Source organism: Hemicordylus capensis, chromosome 3, assembly GCF_027244095.1.
Source record: "Hemicordylus capensis ecotype Gifberg chromosome 3, rHemCap1.1.pri, whole genome shotgun sequence".
Classification (NCBI taxonomy): domain Eukaryota; kingdom Metazoa; phylum Chordata; class Lepidosauria; order Squamata; family Cordylidae; genus Hemicordylus; species Hemicordylus capensis.
This window is the reverse complement of record NC_069659.1, coordinates 41,270,177-41,286,854: the sequence shown is the minus strand read 5'-3', so window position 1 is coordinate 41,286,854 and position 16,678 is coordinate 41,270,177. Positions and strand designations below refer to the sequence as shown.

At 41.2% G+C, this 16,678-nt stretch overlaps 1 protein-coding gene across 10 annotated transcripts in view; it reads right to left on the bottom strand.

Annotated features, from left to right (window-relative positions):
* FRY (FRY microtubule binding protein) overlaps positions 1–16,678 on the bottom strand; it is a 343,900-nt gene that overhangs the window by 44,429 nt on the left and 282,793 nt on the right. For all 10 annotated transcript variants that reach the window (XM_053312387.1, XM_053312377.1, XM_053312379.1 and 7 more), the window contains 8 exons: positions 15,755–15,953; positions 14,156–14,277; positions 13,089–13,276; positions 10,851–10,945; positions 9,603–10,210; positions 7,144–7,241; positions 6,506–6,676; positions 4,100–4,240 (listed from right to left, as the gene is read on the bottom strand). In XM_053312387.1, coding sequence (XP_053168362.1) covers positions 4,100–4,240; positions 6,506–6,676; positions 7,144–7,241; positions 9,603–10,210; positions 10,851–10,945; positions 13,089–13,276; positions 14,156–14,277; positions 15,755–15,953 — 1,622 coding nt within the window. The remainder of the gene's footprint in view (positions 1–4,099; positions 4,241–6,505; positions 6,677–7,143; positions 7,242–9,602; positions 10,211–10,850; positions 10,946–13,088; positions 13,277–14,155; positions 14,278–15,754; positions 15,954–16,678) is intronic.

Genomic DNA, 16,678 nt, shown 5'->3' with positions numbered 1-16,678 from the left:
GGATCTCTACCACATCAAAAGTTACAGGTGAGCAACCTGTTTATCTGAATCAAGATCTGTCAAGATCCATAAGAATGGGTGTTTAGATAACTCCCAATGGAGGAGGGTGAAGTAGAAGCTATTTTAACACCTGCTTAAGAACGCCTTTCCCAAAGCTTGCCTTGGAAGTAGAGCACACGTCTATAGTGTAACTCTGGGGACCAAGTTGCTGCTTTACAGATGTCCGTGAAGGTTACCCCTGACAGGTGTGTAGCTGATGAAGCATAGGCATGGTTAGAGTGGCAATTTTGATTGCTTCAGGCGTTAGAGTGAAGCAATTTTGATTGCTTCAGGCGGTTGTGTATTCTGTGACTTGTAGGTCAGCATATTATTTATTTATTTGATTTGATTTATATACTGCCCTTCCAAAAATTGCTCAGGCAATGAACTCAACTAGCCATCTGGACATGCAGTTGCCTTTATTAGGACCTTTGTATGCTACAAAAAGCTGCTTGGTGGACCTAAAGACTTTAGTATGGTCAAGATAGTATAAAAGTGCCCTGCACACATCCAAAGAGTGCATCACACCTTCCAAAGGTGTAGAAGGATCCCTGAAGAATGTGGGGAGAACAATATCTTGATTGAGGTGAAATTCAGATACCATCTTGGGTATAAAGTCAGGATCCAAACGCATGAGCACCTTATCAGGATAGATCCTGGTGTATGGGGAGTCAATCCTCAAAGCTGTCAGTTTACTAACAGCTTTGCCATAGCTATGGCCAGTAGGAAGGCCGTTTTTAAAGTTAACAAGTTGATGGAAGTAGTACCCATTGGTTCAAATGGGCTCTGGGTCAATGCTGAGAGAACCAAGGGTATGCTCCACGGTTCTACAGTAGTACGAATAGGTGGGTATACATCATGAAGCCTTTTAGGAAGGCTCTACTTTCGGGGTGAGAGAAAAGAGTCTTACCAACACAGCCCGGATGTTTGGAAGAGAGTGCTGCCAAATGAACCTTAAGGGACACATTAGCCAAACCCTGCAATTTCAAGATAGTCAAATGAGTATGTCCTTAATGGTAGCTTGCCTAAGGTGAAAACCATGCACCCTGACATAGGTCTCAAACACAGCCATTTGCCAAAGCAGTTATGCCTGGTGAAAGGCTTCCTATGGTTGAGTAATATGTTACTCAGAAGCCGATTCGCCATGCTGTCAGACAGAATGTGAGTACGTCTGGGTGTAGGATATGACCGCTGTCTTGTGTGTCAAAAGATGTAGTTCTTGTGGTAATCTCTGATACTGGTTTCCCAATAGTCTGAGTACGTGTGGAAACCATGGTTGCCTTGGCCACCATGGAGTCACTAGAATGCAGGATGTTGGAGCAGTCAGGAGATGTGCCACCATGCGGCTGATCAACGGGCATGGTGGGAACATATACAGCATCTCGAGAGACCAGTCCATCTGGAAGGCATCCCGCGTGATTGTGGGTCGTGACTCACCCTTGAACAAAAATGGGTGCACTTTGTGTTTTCCAAAGTTGCGAACAGGTCTATGGTGGGTTTCATCCAGATGTTGAAGAGGGGAGCAATATATTCCATTTTGATCTCCCATTTGTGTTGCTGCTGTTGTGCAAATGTGTGACTCAGATCGTCCGCTAGGACGTTGTCTAGGCCTTTTAAGTGGATGGTTATTGGGTAAACCTGATGCCTGATGCACCAGTGCCACAGTTGGAGGCTGAAAGTGCAAAGGGTCCGTGACACTGTTCCACCCTGACAGTTGATGTAAGCCAGGGCAGTGGTATTGTCCAACTGCACCTGCACAACTTTGCCTTGTAGAAGTGGTAGGAAGGACCATTGCTTAGAAGACGGCTAGCAATGTGAAACTGAGCTTGCTGTGGGGTCCACTTGCCTGAATTTGGTGGTTCACGCAGTGGGCACCCCAACCCAGTAGAGACGCGTCCATCGTCAACTGAATTGAGGGAGTCAGAGTTTGAAAAGGAACCTCCTCTAAGAGATTCTGGTCGTTGGACCACCATGAGAGGGAGCATAGTATCTGAACGGGAATTTCTAGATGCTTGTGCTGACTGTCCAGGTTTGGACAGAAAACTGATAAAAACCAAAGTTGTAGCTTTTGAACCTTCAAATGTGCATAATGTACTACTGTGTTGCAGGATGCCATGAGGCTCAAGAGTCATTGAATGAGTCGAGCTGGCTGTAGTGGATGTTGTCGGAATTCGTGGATCAGGTATCTGTTACACTTGTACCGTTCTTTGGGTAAGTAAGCTTTCTGGGTCTCTGTGTTCAACATTGCTCCAATTGTTCTGGTTTTAGATGGATTTTTCCCCCAATTGACTTGGTCTTTGGAAGTCAGGAACCAATTGTCCCAGTAGGGGTAGATAGCTATGCCCTGCATCCTCAGATGGGCCACCACAACAGCCAAACATTTGGTAAATACCCTTGGTGCAGTAGAAAATCCTAAGGATAAGACCTTGTATTGGTATACTTGGTCACCTATGGTAAATCTTAAATACTTCCTGTGTTGTTCCCTTATACCAATATGGAAATACACGTCTTTCAGATCCAGCGTTGCAAGTCAATTCGCTGGATAGAGAAGTGGTAGGATTTCTTGCAATGCTATCATGCAAAATTTCCTTACATTGACAAGCTTGTTCAGGTAGCGTAGATCCATGATGGGATGGATCCCACCATCCCTCTTCGGGATCTGAAAATAACGGGAGTAAAAACCCTCCTGTCTGTGCGTCCACTGCACAGGGGTGATTGCACCCTCTTCTATCCCTTTCACTTCCGCCTGTAACAACAGGGACGGTTGAGTGAACTTCATTCCTGAAAAGTATGGGGTCGTTTTGAACTCTATGCCATATCCCAAGGATATGATCTTCAGGACCCAGCGGACTGATGTTATGATGTTATGCTATAGTTTTTGATTTCTTCAGTCTTGGAGACCATGGGCTAGCTTCCGAGGCTGACCATTTGGTCTTCAACTTTGATTGTTTCAAAGTCAAGCCTGCACCCGAAAGTGGCTTAGGACTCCTAAAAAGCTGTAGGCACCGAAGTCAATGTTTTTGAAGACTTCAGTGTTGAGATTGCTTTCGATGGCGATTTCAACATTGATGTCGAAGGGCGGGGCATGCCCAGAGTTGAGGGACTTAACACCTCATCATATATGCTGGCGCCAAGACTCAGAGCCTGATTCTTGCGAGTCTGTTTTGAGAAAGGCAGACATATCTTGCAAGCAGAAACGTTGTGTTCCTCTCCAAGGCAGATGAGACACAAATCACTGAGGTCTTTAGAGGGGAGTTTAGCTTTACATCCCTCGCACCTCTTAAAGCTCAGTTTTTCCTCAGCCATAACAATAATCACATACGTAGTCCAAAGTCTGTTCCGAGGGTCAAATAACATCAACATTGTCAGGAAGTCAAGAAAACAAGTCAAATAACTGAAATAACATTCCTTTTTTCAAAAAAGACAAATGCATGAAGCATAAAAACTTTCTAAAGAACTTTATCTGACAAGGAGCAACAGACTGAGGTCTGAATGCAGTGGTGGTCAGAAAAGAACTGAGGAACATAGTGCTGGCCTGCCTTCAAATAGCACGCTGGGGCGTGAAGGTGGGAATCAGTCACCACAACAAGCTGCAGCATTCTACTGCAAGGGTCCTGCGCAGACGCAGAACCCCATTCTTATGGATCTCGATCCAGATCCTGAGTTTCATGAACACAGAATCTAGAATTTATTACCATAGCATCATGCAGCCTTGATTATACAGTGATCACTTGTGGCACATGTGATACTAGGCAGAGACAGTGAGGCTATTCACATGAGCAGCTCAGCCCAGGCTAGGGCGGCCCAGCCTGGGTTTGGCAGCTTATATGGAGTGCTGGGATTGCTCCCGATCCCGGTGCTTCTGCCCCGCTAGCCCACCGAGGTTGAGGGCACAAGCGCATCTCTATCTGTGCTGCTTTGAGCAGCAGGATGATCATCTGGGGGGAAGTAAGTGCAACCCTGCCTTCCCTGCCCAACACAGCCCCTTATATAATTATTTAACATTTCTGAATAAACACTGTGTTTTGTATATACCTTACGAAACAAATACAACACTTACCTGTACATATTTTTCAATGGTCTTTAGAACTTCCATGTTAAACTGTTTCATAGGTATACTTGACAGGTCCATATAACTAAGAAGACTGTAGATTATTTGCAAAAGTGACTGTTGCATGCTAGGAAGCCCTTTTTCCAGTAGCTGTAAGAGGGGGGGAAAGTCAGTGAGGGGACCCACCAAAATAAACCTACAATATTTCTCAAATCAAAGATTATCAATGTTACTGCTACATTAGGGTTAGGGTTTCCGATTACAATCCTGAAAGATTCCAAGTTGGAATTCTGAACTTTAGATTTGTACTCAGCGACATTATCTAGGCACAGGAGGGCCTGTATAGTTAAGTCAAACAATATTCTACCATTCAAAAGCCCTAAGCATTCTAAATGCTAATAAAAGCTATACCATTTGTCCAATTTCTCTGTAATTTGGTATGCAATATCTACTTGTTGAATTCCAAAATCTGGCAAAACTTTAGACAGATCTGTTATTCGGCAGTGTTCCATGTGTATATGTTGGGGGCTGAAGTGTGTGCACTCGTTCATGTGTACATGAGAGCGAGGGAGAGAAAGAGTTCCCAGAGACAGTAGGGTTGTTCTCACAACCATAAAAGCTCAGTAGAAGAGAGCAAACACAGCTTTTTTGTTGTTGTCTGAGCCCAACACCCTCAGTCTAAGCCTGGAATTTAGCAATGACTTTATTTGTAGGGGAAATAATAGAGTTTGTGGGTGTGTTTGTGCAACAGAAAGCAATACTTCTCGATTACCTACAAACACCAAATTTTGCTTACACGATCCTGCTATTGAAATTAGCTGAATGAACTTACTTTTTACATCGGAATATGCTAAGGGAAAGGTTTAAAAGAGGGTATTTTGGGGGCTATTTTTAAAGATAAATTCTGAATATAATTATCACATTTTTACTGTCATTATTCTGAACATATTTTTAACACTCAATAACCAGATGAATAATTCAAAAATGCCCAAGAGCAGAAGGCAAATAAAACATTCTCTTACATATATTAAAAATCTATTATAAAGTTTGAAGAGTTTGTTTCTGGATTTGTTTGTGCAAAATCAAGTCACACTTCCCAATTACCTACAGATACCAAATTTTGCATAAACAATCCTGCCACTTAGAGTAGCTGATTGCACTACCTTTTACACTTGAATATGCTGGGGGTAAGCTGTAAATAGTGTTGTTTTATACAAAATGACTTTGGCCAATCAACAATGGGCCTCATCCACTAGTATATTATAATTGTTGCTATAAAAAAAGCCTGAGACTGATGTGCTCAGAAGTTCAGTGTGACTGTGATGCAGATTAGAATGATGTACAGGGCAGGTGACACAGAGAATTATGTATATACTGTATTAAATTACCAGAATTATATATAATCCTCTATTAAATTCATATCTGCATTGTCCAAAGTGCATCCATTACATGGAGCTGCTGCTGTTTCAAAACGCTAGCAAATAATCCTAAATATGCATTTTTCTGCCATATGGGTGTGGACTGGAGGAAAGGCACACTCCTATTCCGTGCCTCCCAGACAACCAGAACTCTTGTTTGTGTCTATGTACCTAACCCACAAATAATCAGGCTGCCGTGTGCTCCTATATTGTTAAAAAATGGACCCGGGTCCTCCAGATATCACACGAGCAGTAGAGTAGCAGCCCTCAGTACTGCTGCTCTGCCTGGCCCCTCTAGCCACAGACCTCTTTGATAAATATGGCCACCAGCTCCTGGGAGGCACTGAAAACGGTGCGCACACACAGAAGACTGAACTGAGGCAGGACAGCAACTGTTTTCATCCTACATTAGTTTGGACCCAGGTAGAAGAACTGGGTTACCCGAGTTTGAATAGGGTGGGTAGGCAGAAGTTCTGTGGGCCCAGACAACCAAAAAAAGCTGTTTGTGTTCTCTCCTACTCAGTTTTTATGGTTCTGAGAACAACCCTATTGTCTCTGGAAACTAACTCTCTCTCTCTCTCTCTCTCTCTCTCTCTCTCTCTCTCTCTCATGCACACATCCAACAAGACGATTTCCCTTTAATGCACATCTAGGAGTAGAATGCGGCCCTTACCCTTTCACTCCTTTAAGACCTTCAAATTTATTGCGTAAAAACAGCTGACAATACCTTGTAATAATGTTGTTTAAAATGTTGTTAAAAGTATAGTAAAAATAAAACAAACAGACAGATGTTTCAGAATCAAATGCCAGCCTTAGTGTTGTTCCTCCATCTTCTGTGGATCGATCACCTGCTTATATTATTCACAACTTTAATTACACACACTCTGGCAGTAATTTCAAGCAACAAATGAGGTAAAAAGGTGGGGGCAAGGGAAGACAAAAGGGAACCCTTTCAGAAAATCTACCCGTAAAAAAAGGTTGACTAATAAAAGCATACCTCAGCCAAATAGGTAACCATGTTCAGAGTAGTGTCAGCAAATGCTTCATGAAGGTAACGGCAAACAACATTTACCCAGGTTGCACAATCTCTTGTGTAGCTGTGTGTTTTATAAAGGGTCATGACATGTGCAAGGTTTGACAGCTTGGGGTTCTTTTCTTCTAGACAGACCTAACAGCATGTGAACAAGCAACTATGTTACAAGCAAACCAGAAGTAACCCAGAGACTTAATAAAATCTATGCAGGACAGAAAAAGTATTGGCGCTTTTGAACTTTCGTGCTGGAGAAGACTTTTGAGGATTCCATGGACAGCCAGGAAAACAAACAAATGCATCATAGAACAAATCAATCCAGAATTTTCACTAGAGGCACCAAGGACCTGGCTCAAACTATCATATTTTTGGACACATTATGTGAAGACCCAGCTCCCTTGAGAAGTTCATAATGCTGGGAAAAGTTGAAGGAAAGAGAAGAAGAGGACGACCAGCAACAAGGTGGATGGACTCGATTACGACAGCAATGAATGCACCACTGCAAGACCTAAAAGGTCAAGTTGAAGACAGATCATCCTGGAGAGAATCTATCTATGTGGTTGCTAAGAGTCAACACCGATGCACTTAATCAACACAGATCTTACCTGAGTGATTCTCTCTGCTATATCCTTGCAGAACTGATTTGGACTATCAAAGTGCTGAATTAAATGAGGCAGGAGACACAACACATTCAACGGGAACCCTGGAATTAAAAATATGGAGATTTAGAAAGGCATAAATACTACAGATTTTAAATTACGTTGTATGCTGTCATAAAGGTAGAGCTTGTCTTTACTTTAGAATATATAGAGACCGTTCTCATGAGCAAACAAGCCCAGGGCTTGGCTGCCTGTAATAACCAACAGGATCTGTGTGGATCCCAGGATAACCACCAGCATCTGTGTGGATTCCAGCAGTGCTGCAGCAGCAAACCCAGCAGTGACGCCCCACTTGTAGCAAACATGCCCTTAACCTGGCTCCCGGGATCATGTGCCTAGAGCGCCCGTCTCCTAGGGGAATCCCCCCATGCACTGTGCTTGGTGCACTGTGGGATGCTCAGAGGCTGGGATAAGGAGTCCCATTGTGAACGGACCCATTGTATGTACTCATGACAAATATCAAGCACATACAAATCTGACATTTCAATGCAATATTCTCTCTCCCCATTCCCATGAAGGTAAGGATATGCTATTTTTGTATATTTGTAGGATTGGCCTTTATCTCTAAATGCAAAACATGTTTATTACTATCAGTTAATACCCAACTCTTAACGGATGTCCACTAAACATCCAGCTCCACAACTATGCATACATCACATTTTCTGCTAAGGAAGAGGGATGCCATCTAGTTTCACATTACCCGTTGACAACCTTCTAGCAGAGGGGAGTTCTTAGAGGGCATTTAAACATACAGAGGAAGAAACAATCCACCCAAGCACTAATGCTTTGTGACCTCCGTTCATTTAAATGGGGATTGTGTAGTACTGTGAAGCAGACAGGTTACTGGGTTTGAAGTTCACTGGTTGGCCTGGGGCAAATCACTATCTTTGGCCTCTCAAGGTAGTTGTGAAGTTCAAATGTTCAACAAGCTTCTATTAAAACCTCTTGGATTTGGGTACTAGTTCTACCTCTGTGGTACAGCTGAGATGAGCTCAAACCAGATCTCAAAAATTTCCACTGGCTGCTGATAGTGCAGGCAGAAACTTATATGTTAAAAAAAAGTTTTATACAACAAATATTAAAAAGGCATTATACAACAAATATGGGAATGGTTAAGAAGCCCTATAAATGTTTTTCACTTGAAAATACGTAGGGAATCATATAATAAAACAAAAATAATAAATAAATAAAATGACATTATTCTTGGTCCCTCTAAATCACTTAGAATGTCTTAGTGGAATGATGGATTACGGGAGGTGCTGGGACTGCTGCTGAAAACTGCAGCTCTCCATCTCCTTCTCTTCTCTCCCATGGAAACATGGAATAAAAGAGAAGGTGTGATATGATGTGATTGTACTCCTCATTTCCCCATTCCCACTCAGCCAGTGTTACTTAAGTTACATAGGAAACTGCCTTGTACCAAGCCAAACCATTGGTCCATCTAGCTCAGCATTGTCTGTATTCAAGGGCAATGAATGAAACCCCATAGATTCAGATGGATGTTTCCTGGAGATGCCAGGGGTTGGATGTGAGATCTGGATACAAAACAAAATCTCTTCCACTGAGCTACAGTCCTTCCCCAATGTGTGCATTGGGGAACTAGACTTAACTAGAATAGGAGCGAGGAAAGATAGTGCAATGATGTCACACCATCCATTCTCTTACAGTACATATTACTGACTTGGATGTGTGTGTGCAGAAGAGGAGATGATGCAGAGCTGCTGCTTTTGACAGCAGCACCACATTTCCTCTAATGTATCGTCCCCATGAAAGGGGGACTCCATGGGTTTACTATTAATTCCATGGGTTTACTACTTAGTGAGTTAACTCAGACTGTACCATAAATTCATATTCTGAACAAAGACTTTAGATTTCCAGGTGGATAAATAATGAATACAAGCCGACCCCCACACAGAGCATCTGTGCGTTTTTTTCGGCCGGCAACCTCTCTCCCCCCCCCCCCCGCCCCAGTCTCTGGCTGGGCCGGATCCGCCGCCTCTCTCCCCCCGCCCCAGTCTCCGGCCCGGCCGAGTGCTGCCGCGGCGGCCAGGCCTGCTGCCGCCTGGCATCCAGGCCTGCCGTCACCGCCTCCTCGCCTCAGCGGCCGGGCCGGACCTGCTGCCTGACCCACTACTTCCGCCGGACTCGCCGCCTCTGCCACCTCCGCGGCTGGGCCCGCCTCTGCCGGCCTCCATGGCCCGGCAAGGCCCGCCGCTTCTGTCCTCCACCAGAGACGCGCCTCAGCCAATCAGGTGCGTCCCTCCGCTCCGCAGCCCAGCCAATCAGCTGGGTTACCAGGACGCATCCCTACAGAGGCTGAGGCACGTCTAGGAGAATTAAATATATAGATGTATATTTTTTTAAAAGACAACGACATATAAACAACTCATATATACCAGGTTTACCTATAGCTTGAGAGGAATCCACCATGGACACTCGTGACACTGGGGTCAACAAACTGAACAGCTGCAGTGTGAGATCAGTGGTGGTAAGGGAAGTGAAACCTTTAAGCAGCAGCTGCTGGAGCCCTGAAAAATCTGTCCATTTCAGTTGTCCTTGTAGCTTTTCTAACTTATCCCTGTTTTCTACTTTATCCAGTGGCAGATGAATAAGGAGCTTATTCAGCAACCTTAGTGCCATTAAATATTCAAACTCAAAATCAGATTCCATCAAAGCCACAGCAACCCAGAAGATGGTAGCCAGAAGGTTAGATGGATTGTTAATATTGTTGGGATCTGTGAGACTGTCCTTTAAAGAGGAGGAGCTCCGGGTTTTGGAAGAGAGACCCTGCTGAGTGCAAGCTTGTATTCTGTCCAGTGTGGCACTACGAGGGGGATCAGAGGATCTGTCCACATCGCCAAACTTTTTTGGCACTGAAAAACTCCTCTGGTGTCTGCTGCGCTCGGCAGTCGTCGTATTGCCACTTGCAGCTCCTGGATTCACGTTCAGCTGTCCTGTACTTTTCCGATTTGCAGTCAGTTTTGAGCTTGATGTTAAATCTGGTGATGATGAACTACACACACAAAAAATCAATAGATAAAGAAATATGATTTCATTGCACCTATATTAGGAAGCAAAAATGCTAGCAAGTGTGTGTGGGGGGATGGGAGGTGGGAAAAGATTTTGCCCTTCCACAGATTTTCTGTATATTAGATGTAACGTGGAACTCTATGAAATTCTGTGAGCCCTATGTGAGCAGGGACTGCCCAATTCACTTCAGCATTAGGAAAGTCCTTGCAACTTAAAGCTAAAACATTTGGAGCATTTTATTTAGAAAAAGGTGGCTAAGGGGAGAAATGATCAAGGTTTATAAAACTATGCATGGTGTGGAAAGAGTAGAGAGAAAGAAGTTTTTATCCCTTGCTCATAATACTAGAACCAGGGGTCATCTTATGAAACTGATTGGCAGGGAAATTAGGACCAACAAAAAAGAAGTACTTTCTCCATGTAGCATAATCAATGAGTTCTCTGCCAGTGGATGTGGTAACGGCCACTAGCGTGGATGACTTTAAGCAGAGCTGAGACAAATTCATAGGAGGACAAGTCTATTGACAGCTACTAGTCTTGATGGCCATGGGCTATAATTTCTGCATTAATTCGCTGAGATGCAATTTCCTGAAAGAGATTTTGTAATTAAGGAGGGAAAATCTTACCGAGACAAAACTGTCAAAAGATCACTGTTCTTCAGACAGTCATACAGATTATCCACAGTAGCCTCCAATGTAAGAAGTGCTTCCATGACATAGCCCTGCCAAAAATACATAAAAATAGCTACAAGTATAAATACAGCCATCCTCAGTAATTACACATAATGTCTGATTGCAACAAGCTCTATTTATATTTCCCATTTAATATTTTTGATTGCAAATGAGGTTATGCGTCTTTTGAAATTGGATGGGAAAGAGACAGAATACTTATGATGAATGATCAACTAAATGGATAAGTTCATAAATAGAAAAATAGCTTACAATAAATACATGATTTAAAAATAAATACTTCCAGTTCACTCATTCAAATTTTATGCAAATATCAGAAATTAAAGGCCAATACACATTACATTACATATTTACGTTGTGGGAGATGAGTGAGTGGGCTGCCATTTTGATGGCTACCTCTCACTCCACATTTAGAAGGTTCAATGTGCCATGCAACATGGCTTTTGCTTCTGTTCAAAAGTTCAGATGATCTGTTTGTAAAAGCAAGGGAAAACATCCGTATACCAACAAAGAGATCATATTCTCAGCCTTAAACGGTGACTATTAGTTGGTGTTCTCTTGTCCATTTCTTAATTAAAGTTTAAAGCGTCTGTATTTTTAATAGTGGAACATCAAACCAGTACATCAAACATCATGACTTAATGAGGAACGTATAGATAGTATAGCTACAGAAATGACTATATTTCTGGTAAAGAAAAAAATTCAGGCTGTTATTTGTTTTTGTATTATTTTAGAGTCTTAGAACTAGGGAACATAGGAAACTGCCATATACTGAGTCAGACCACTGGTCTATCTAGGCAAACAACAATACTAAACTGAACTTTGTTTCAGCTTATTATAATTATCCTCCTTATTTCTAAGAACATAAGAACTGTCTTGTTGGATCAGACCCTTAATTATGGAATTAAGGCCCTTAATTATGGAAGCACACAGGCAAGGCATGAAAGTGATGGTCAATGAATGAAACCTGTATTTTGTCCTGAAGCACAAATGTGCACTTACTTTGCATTAAATCTCATCTACTACATTTGAATGCCATCTGCCTTTAGGTTAAAATATACAGTACACATTTTCTCATTTTGAGCAAGATTAGACAAGTTATATAGTTGAAGAGGTGTTGGGGTCACACATGACCTTGACTTTGCCCTGCTTTCTTCTACATGCAAGTTTTTCATTCTCTCTTATTTTTCTACTGGATATTTGATTTATTACAAAGACTAGCATACTTTGTAATTGCATATTTGCTTGCTAATGCTTAGCTCTAGGTTGAATAGAAGTCAATGCTGGCTGGAAGGTTTCAGCCCTGAACACATGTGATGCTCACAAAGTCACAGGTATTGACAACTGCTGTCAGTTCATATGGGGAAACTAATCATTTTACTTAAATGCAAGAAACACTCTTGTAGAGAGTAGAATTTAAGGGTGCGTCTTTTCTGACAGCTCCTGTACTATAAAACCCCTTGCTGGCTTACCCCAAGCCTGAGAAATTGTACTTCTGCATTGTAAACAAAAGGAAGGCACAGAGTAATAAGAATACTATTAGTTATGATGAGTTCTGAAAAACAGAAGGTTGAATTCTGATTGGTTTTGATTATGGCATTGCACTGAGAACTTTGAAAATACAACTCTTTAAAAGGCCTGGTTTGCACAATCATTTGAATTTAGGTTTAAAGTTGGTTACCAATATTAGTATGATTGTGTGAATCTATGCCAAGATTCCCAATGTTGTTTTGTGTCTCAAGATGAATCTGAAATTCCTTCCTTGATGTGGGTTCACATAATCACACTAATGTTAGTTACCGACTATAAATCTACATTCAAATGATTGTGTGAACCAGGCCCAAAAATGCCTTCCATTTGATTTAAAACAACAAAGAGTCTTATGGCACCTTAAAGACTAACAGGTTTATTTAAGCATCAGCTTTTGTGCTTTTTTGGATATTTTTTAATGTTTCATTGAGTTCTTCAAAAAATATGAAAAAATTAAAACCTGTAACTCTCTCCCCACCCTCTTTTGTCAGGACTCTTACTGAAATTCTGCAAGAAGCAAATATGTAAGAATAAGAACGTCGCCATCAGCTTTACACCATAGCAACTGAGTGCGCTGCACTCAATTAGAAATGACACCAATTTTCAGAATACTGTTAGGAATGTTGGGCAGTAGCATGTGTATACCTGAATCTCTTCCCCGTGCTCTCCTATAACTTCCACTAATCTTGAAAGGAGATCCGACAATGCATGTGCAGAAAGAGGTTGTTTTAGAGCTCGGAATAACTGGAAAGAGCGTCCAGCATAATGTCTTGAAGAACTGGAAAGAGCTGTTTGCAAAGCAATTTCACTAAGATGTTGTTCCAAATGAAAACCTAATCAGAAAAAAATCCTGTATTAGTGCACTAAAATATTCATAGACAGGTTTTTAGTGTAGGATCTGGCAAATAATAATTTAAATTGGTACAAAAAATAGGTAATCACTTGCAATGGTTACATTAAGACAGAGAAGTTACTAGTTGTGGATGTAAACAGACATACTGTATCTCTAGGAGAGATGCTCTTCATTATGACCAAGGACAGCCAGAAACAATGGGCCAGGGTTCAGCACCCCAGTCCTAGGGTCCTTTCCTCACTTTGACTAGGATTATTCCACCCTAACACAAGGAAAGTGTTAGTAGCACAACCTAGTGTGGGGCTAATGTAGCATTCCTCACATCTAGGGAAATGAGGAGATGATCTATAACATGCTAGGACTTCAGCATCTGTACTAGATAATTGCTGAATTAATTATGCCAGTGAGGTGGCTAACATGAAAATTTTACTTTCATCATGTGAAAAATCTCAAACACACTTTTGGACATTATTTGATGTGAAACAGTTATCTAAAATTAAGTCATAACAATACAGCTAGATGCTTTTTATTAGCCTTTATGAACAATTGTTACAGCAGGTTGGGTTGGGTAAAATCGAATAGCAATGTGGAGTACGTATGTTTTGAATTATTATAGCAATGGTTTATATGTATAGTTAACGTGAACTGCGCAGACAGGTAAGTGGGAAGTCAATATTTACTTAATCAAATAAATGATTGTAGTTGGATTGTAAAGTTATTGTAAAAGCCAATAAAATTTTAAAATGCTAGAAAAAAACAATTGTTCTGAGAGAAGACTGAAGGGAAAACACTAGGAATTGTCCAAAAGAAGAGAATGTGTGAAAGTTGGTCCATCAGTAAAAAGAAATTCATTCAATACCTGACTTGGAATCTTTAAAGACAGAAACAACATGACGCAAGAAATTGTTAAGTTGCTCTGCACTCTTTGAATTCTGATTCTTGGGAGTGATATCTTCATGGCACCAAAGTGGACCAAATGCTCTTAAAGGAAGAAAATGCAGGTTGTAAATCTTTAGTATTTAAATTAAGGTTGCTGTTTATAAACAGTACAGTGCAGCAGCAATAACCCCACCCCACCCCACCCCCCACAACACTGAGCAAAATTTGGATACAAGTTGATTCAACCTCATTAATTTCTAAGGGAATAAATCAGCTAGAATTCAATTATTTTGGCTTAACTAATTTGGATATTAGGCTGTGTAATTTCAACCACTATTTAAAGGAAGACAGGAGCCCTATTCACACATTATGTTCAATGCACGTACAATAAGCTTCTTATTTGTTCCTTAGATTTGAGGGGGCCTGTACCAGATTCACTTTTAAAATGAACACAGTGTTTCACAGAAAAATATGTACATACATACAGACACCTGTATACACCTACAATGTTATGCTGCATAGGGCTATACATTGCAGAGAATCATTTTAGTAGCAGTCTAGATAATAGTTTTCGTGCCATTACACCCTTATACAATATCACTCATTCCCACCTACCTCAAGTAATTAAAAGAGCACAAGAGTGGCAATTCAACATAAACTTTTTAAAAATTAAGGAGAAAGTTCCAATAGCACAAAGTATGCATGTTTACTCAGAAGTAAGTCCCACTATGTTCAACAGGGTCTGCTCCCAGGAAAGTGTGTACAAATTGCAGCCAAGTCATTAAAGGGAAACCATCTGCAGCATTTCAGGAAGTGACTAATTAACAATCAATAATGGTGTCCAGAGAACAGAATTAGGACACACTTAAAACCGCAACAGACGTTGTGTCATTAATAATGTGTCTTCCATTCAAAGTTTCACAGGAGTTTCAGAAGAAGGTGTGGGTGGTGGAGAATGCTTGGAAGTCCAATAAACTGGAAGTGCACAACAACAAAATTTTAAAAAAAGGTTAGTGGAGAGGTACAGAGAGTGGGAAGCATAGGGGAGGGACAGGGGGAGGGATAGACAACCAACTGGCAATGTTCCGCCACCTAGTGTAGATGGAAAGCAACATCATGAGTGCACAAAAGAAACCTAAAAGAACTTCCGTATAGTATGTGGCAACTCCATTTCTCTTCTGTGTGCAGTTCAATCTGGAAACAAACAGAAGTAAGCACAAAAACGCCCTCTATCTAGAAGGGCTCTTCATTAGTAATTAGAACTTATGACCCATCAAAATTCCAGGCAAATATGGCACTTTTACAAAAACAACAGAAGTCAATTATTTTTCAGGCTCTGTCTTGAAAAGAATTCTGTGCAATCCCTTTGCAAGTGTTTTGAATACTTTTTATACTGCATATTTTGTTGGCTCCTGCAAACATTAATAAAGGATTGTGAGTTTGTTACGACTACATGCTTGCCTAATACCTATACTGGAATGCAGTTTTCAAACAATTATAAAATGAGAAATCTTTCAAAAGATATGCAGCAGTGCGTTAAGAGAGCAACTCATGATACATTTTGTTCTGCCTTAATTACCTGGTGGTCAGAAACTCAATTAACTTGTTTGCTTTTTCATCTGTCTCCACAGCTGTGTCCATGTCCTCTATCTCCTGGGTGATCTGTGGGAGGTTTCCACTACTGCCTCCAAGGCTGATACTGGAAGAAGTAGAGCTGGAGCTGAGGCCGGAGTCTGGCACAGGAGAAGACTGATACTCCCTCAGAAAGTCAAAGCCACCTTGCAGTAAAAGGAAAGTGGAAGATAAACATGGAATGCACTACTTGTGCTTGAACATGGTTAGGAAACATATAACAAATGTATATTTTAAACAGTTCGCTGCCATGACCTCTTGCAGAACAGAGAATATAAAAACAGAAGATCCTGCATGGTCAAATCTGGACTATGGCAGCATTGCAAAATACCTAAATGTATCTCTTTGGTGACTAATTTTTCACATGTGCAGTTTGAAAATGTGCACACATACTTGTAGAAAATGGTCTAGAAAACCTCCTATTGTGCATATTTTTAATCATTTATATCAATAAGGCTCAGGTGAGATTTTTCTACAAGCCCCACTGAAATGAACAGAAGCTGCACAGGAGTAGCACTGGATGGATTTATGTCTTTAGACCATTTTTTGCATAATGTATGCCACAGTCAAATGTGCAGCTACTTATAAACCAAAGCAGCTACAAAATATTTTTCATCAGAGTAACTAAGGCTAAAACACCACTGAGTTATTTAATTAAACCCTGGTTCTGTTTAAGCTGAGAAAATAATGCAGGCATAATCTCATACTCCCAGTATTTCTATAAACAGCATCTGTAACTGTGCAGGAAACAAGTGAAGAAGAGCTTTACTTGTTCATGCATTATGCTGGATATGGGGACGTTGGTAAGTAGACATTCATACAGTTGAGTGATCTTCACTGTTTTTCAAGCAGTGGCCACTTTGAAGAATTT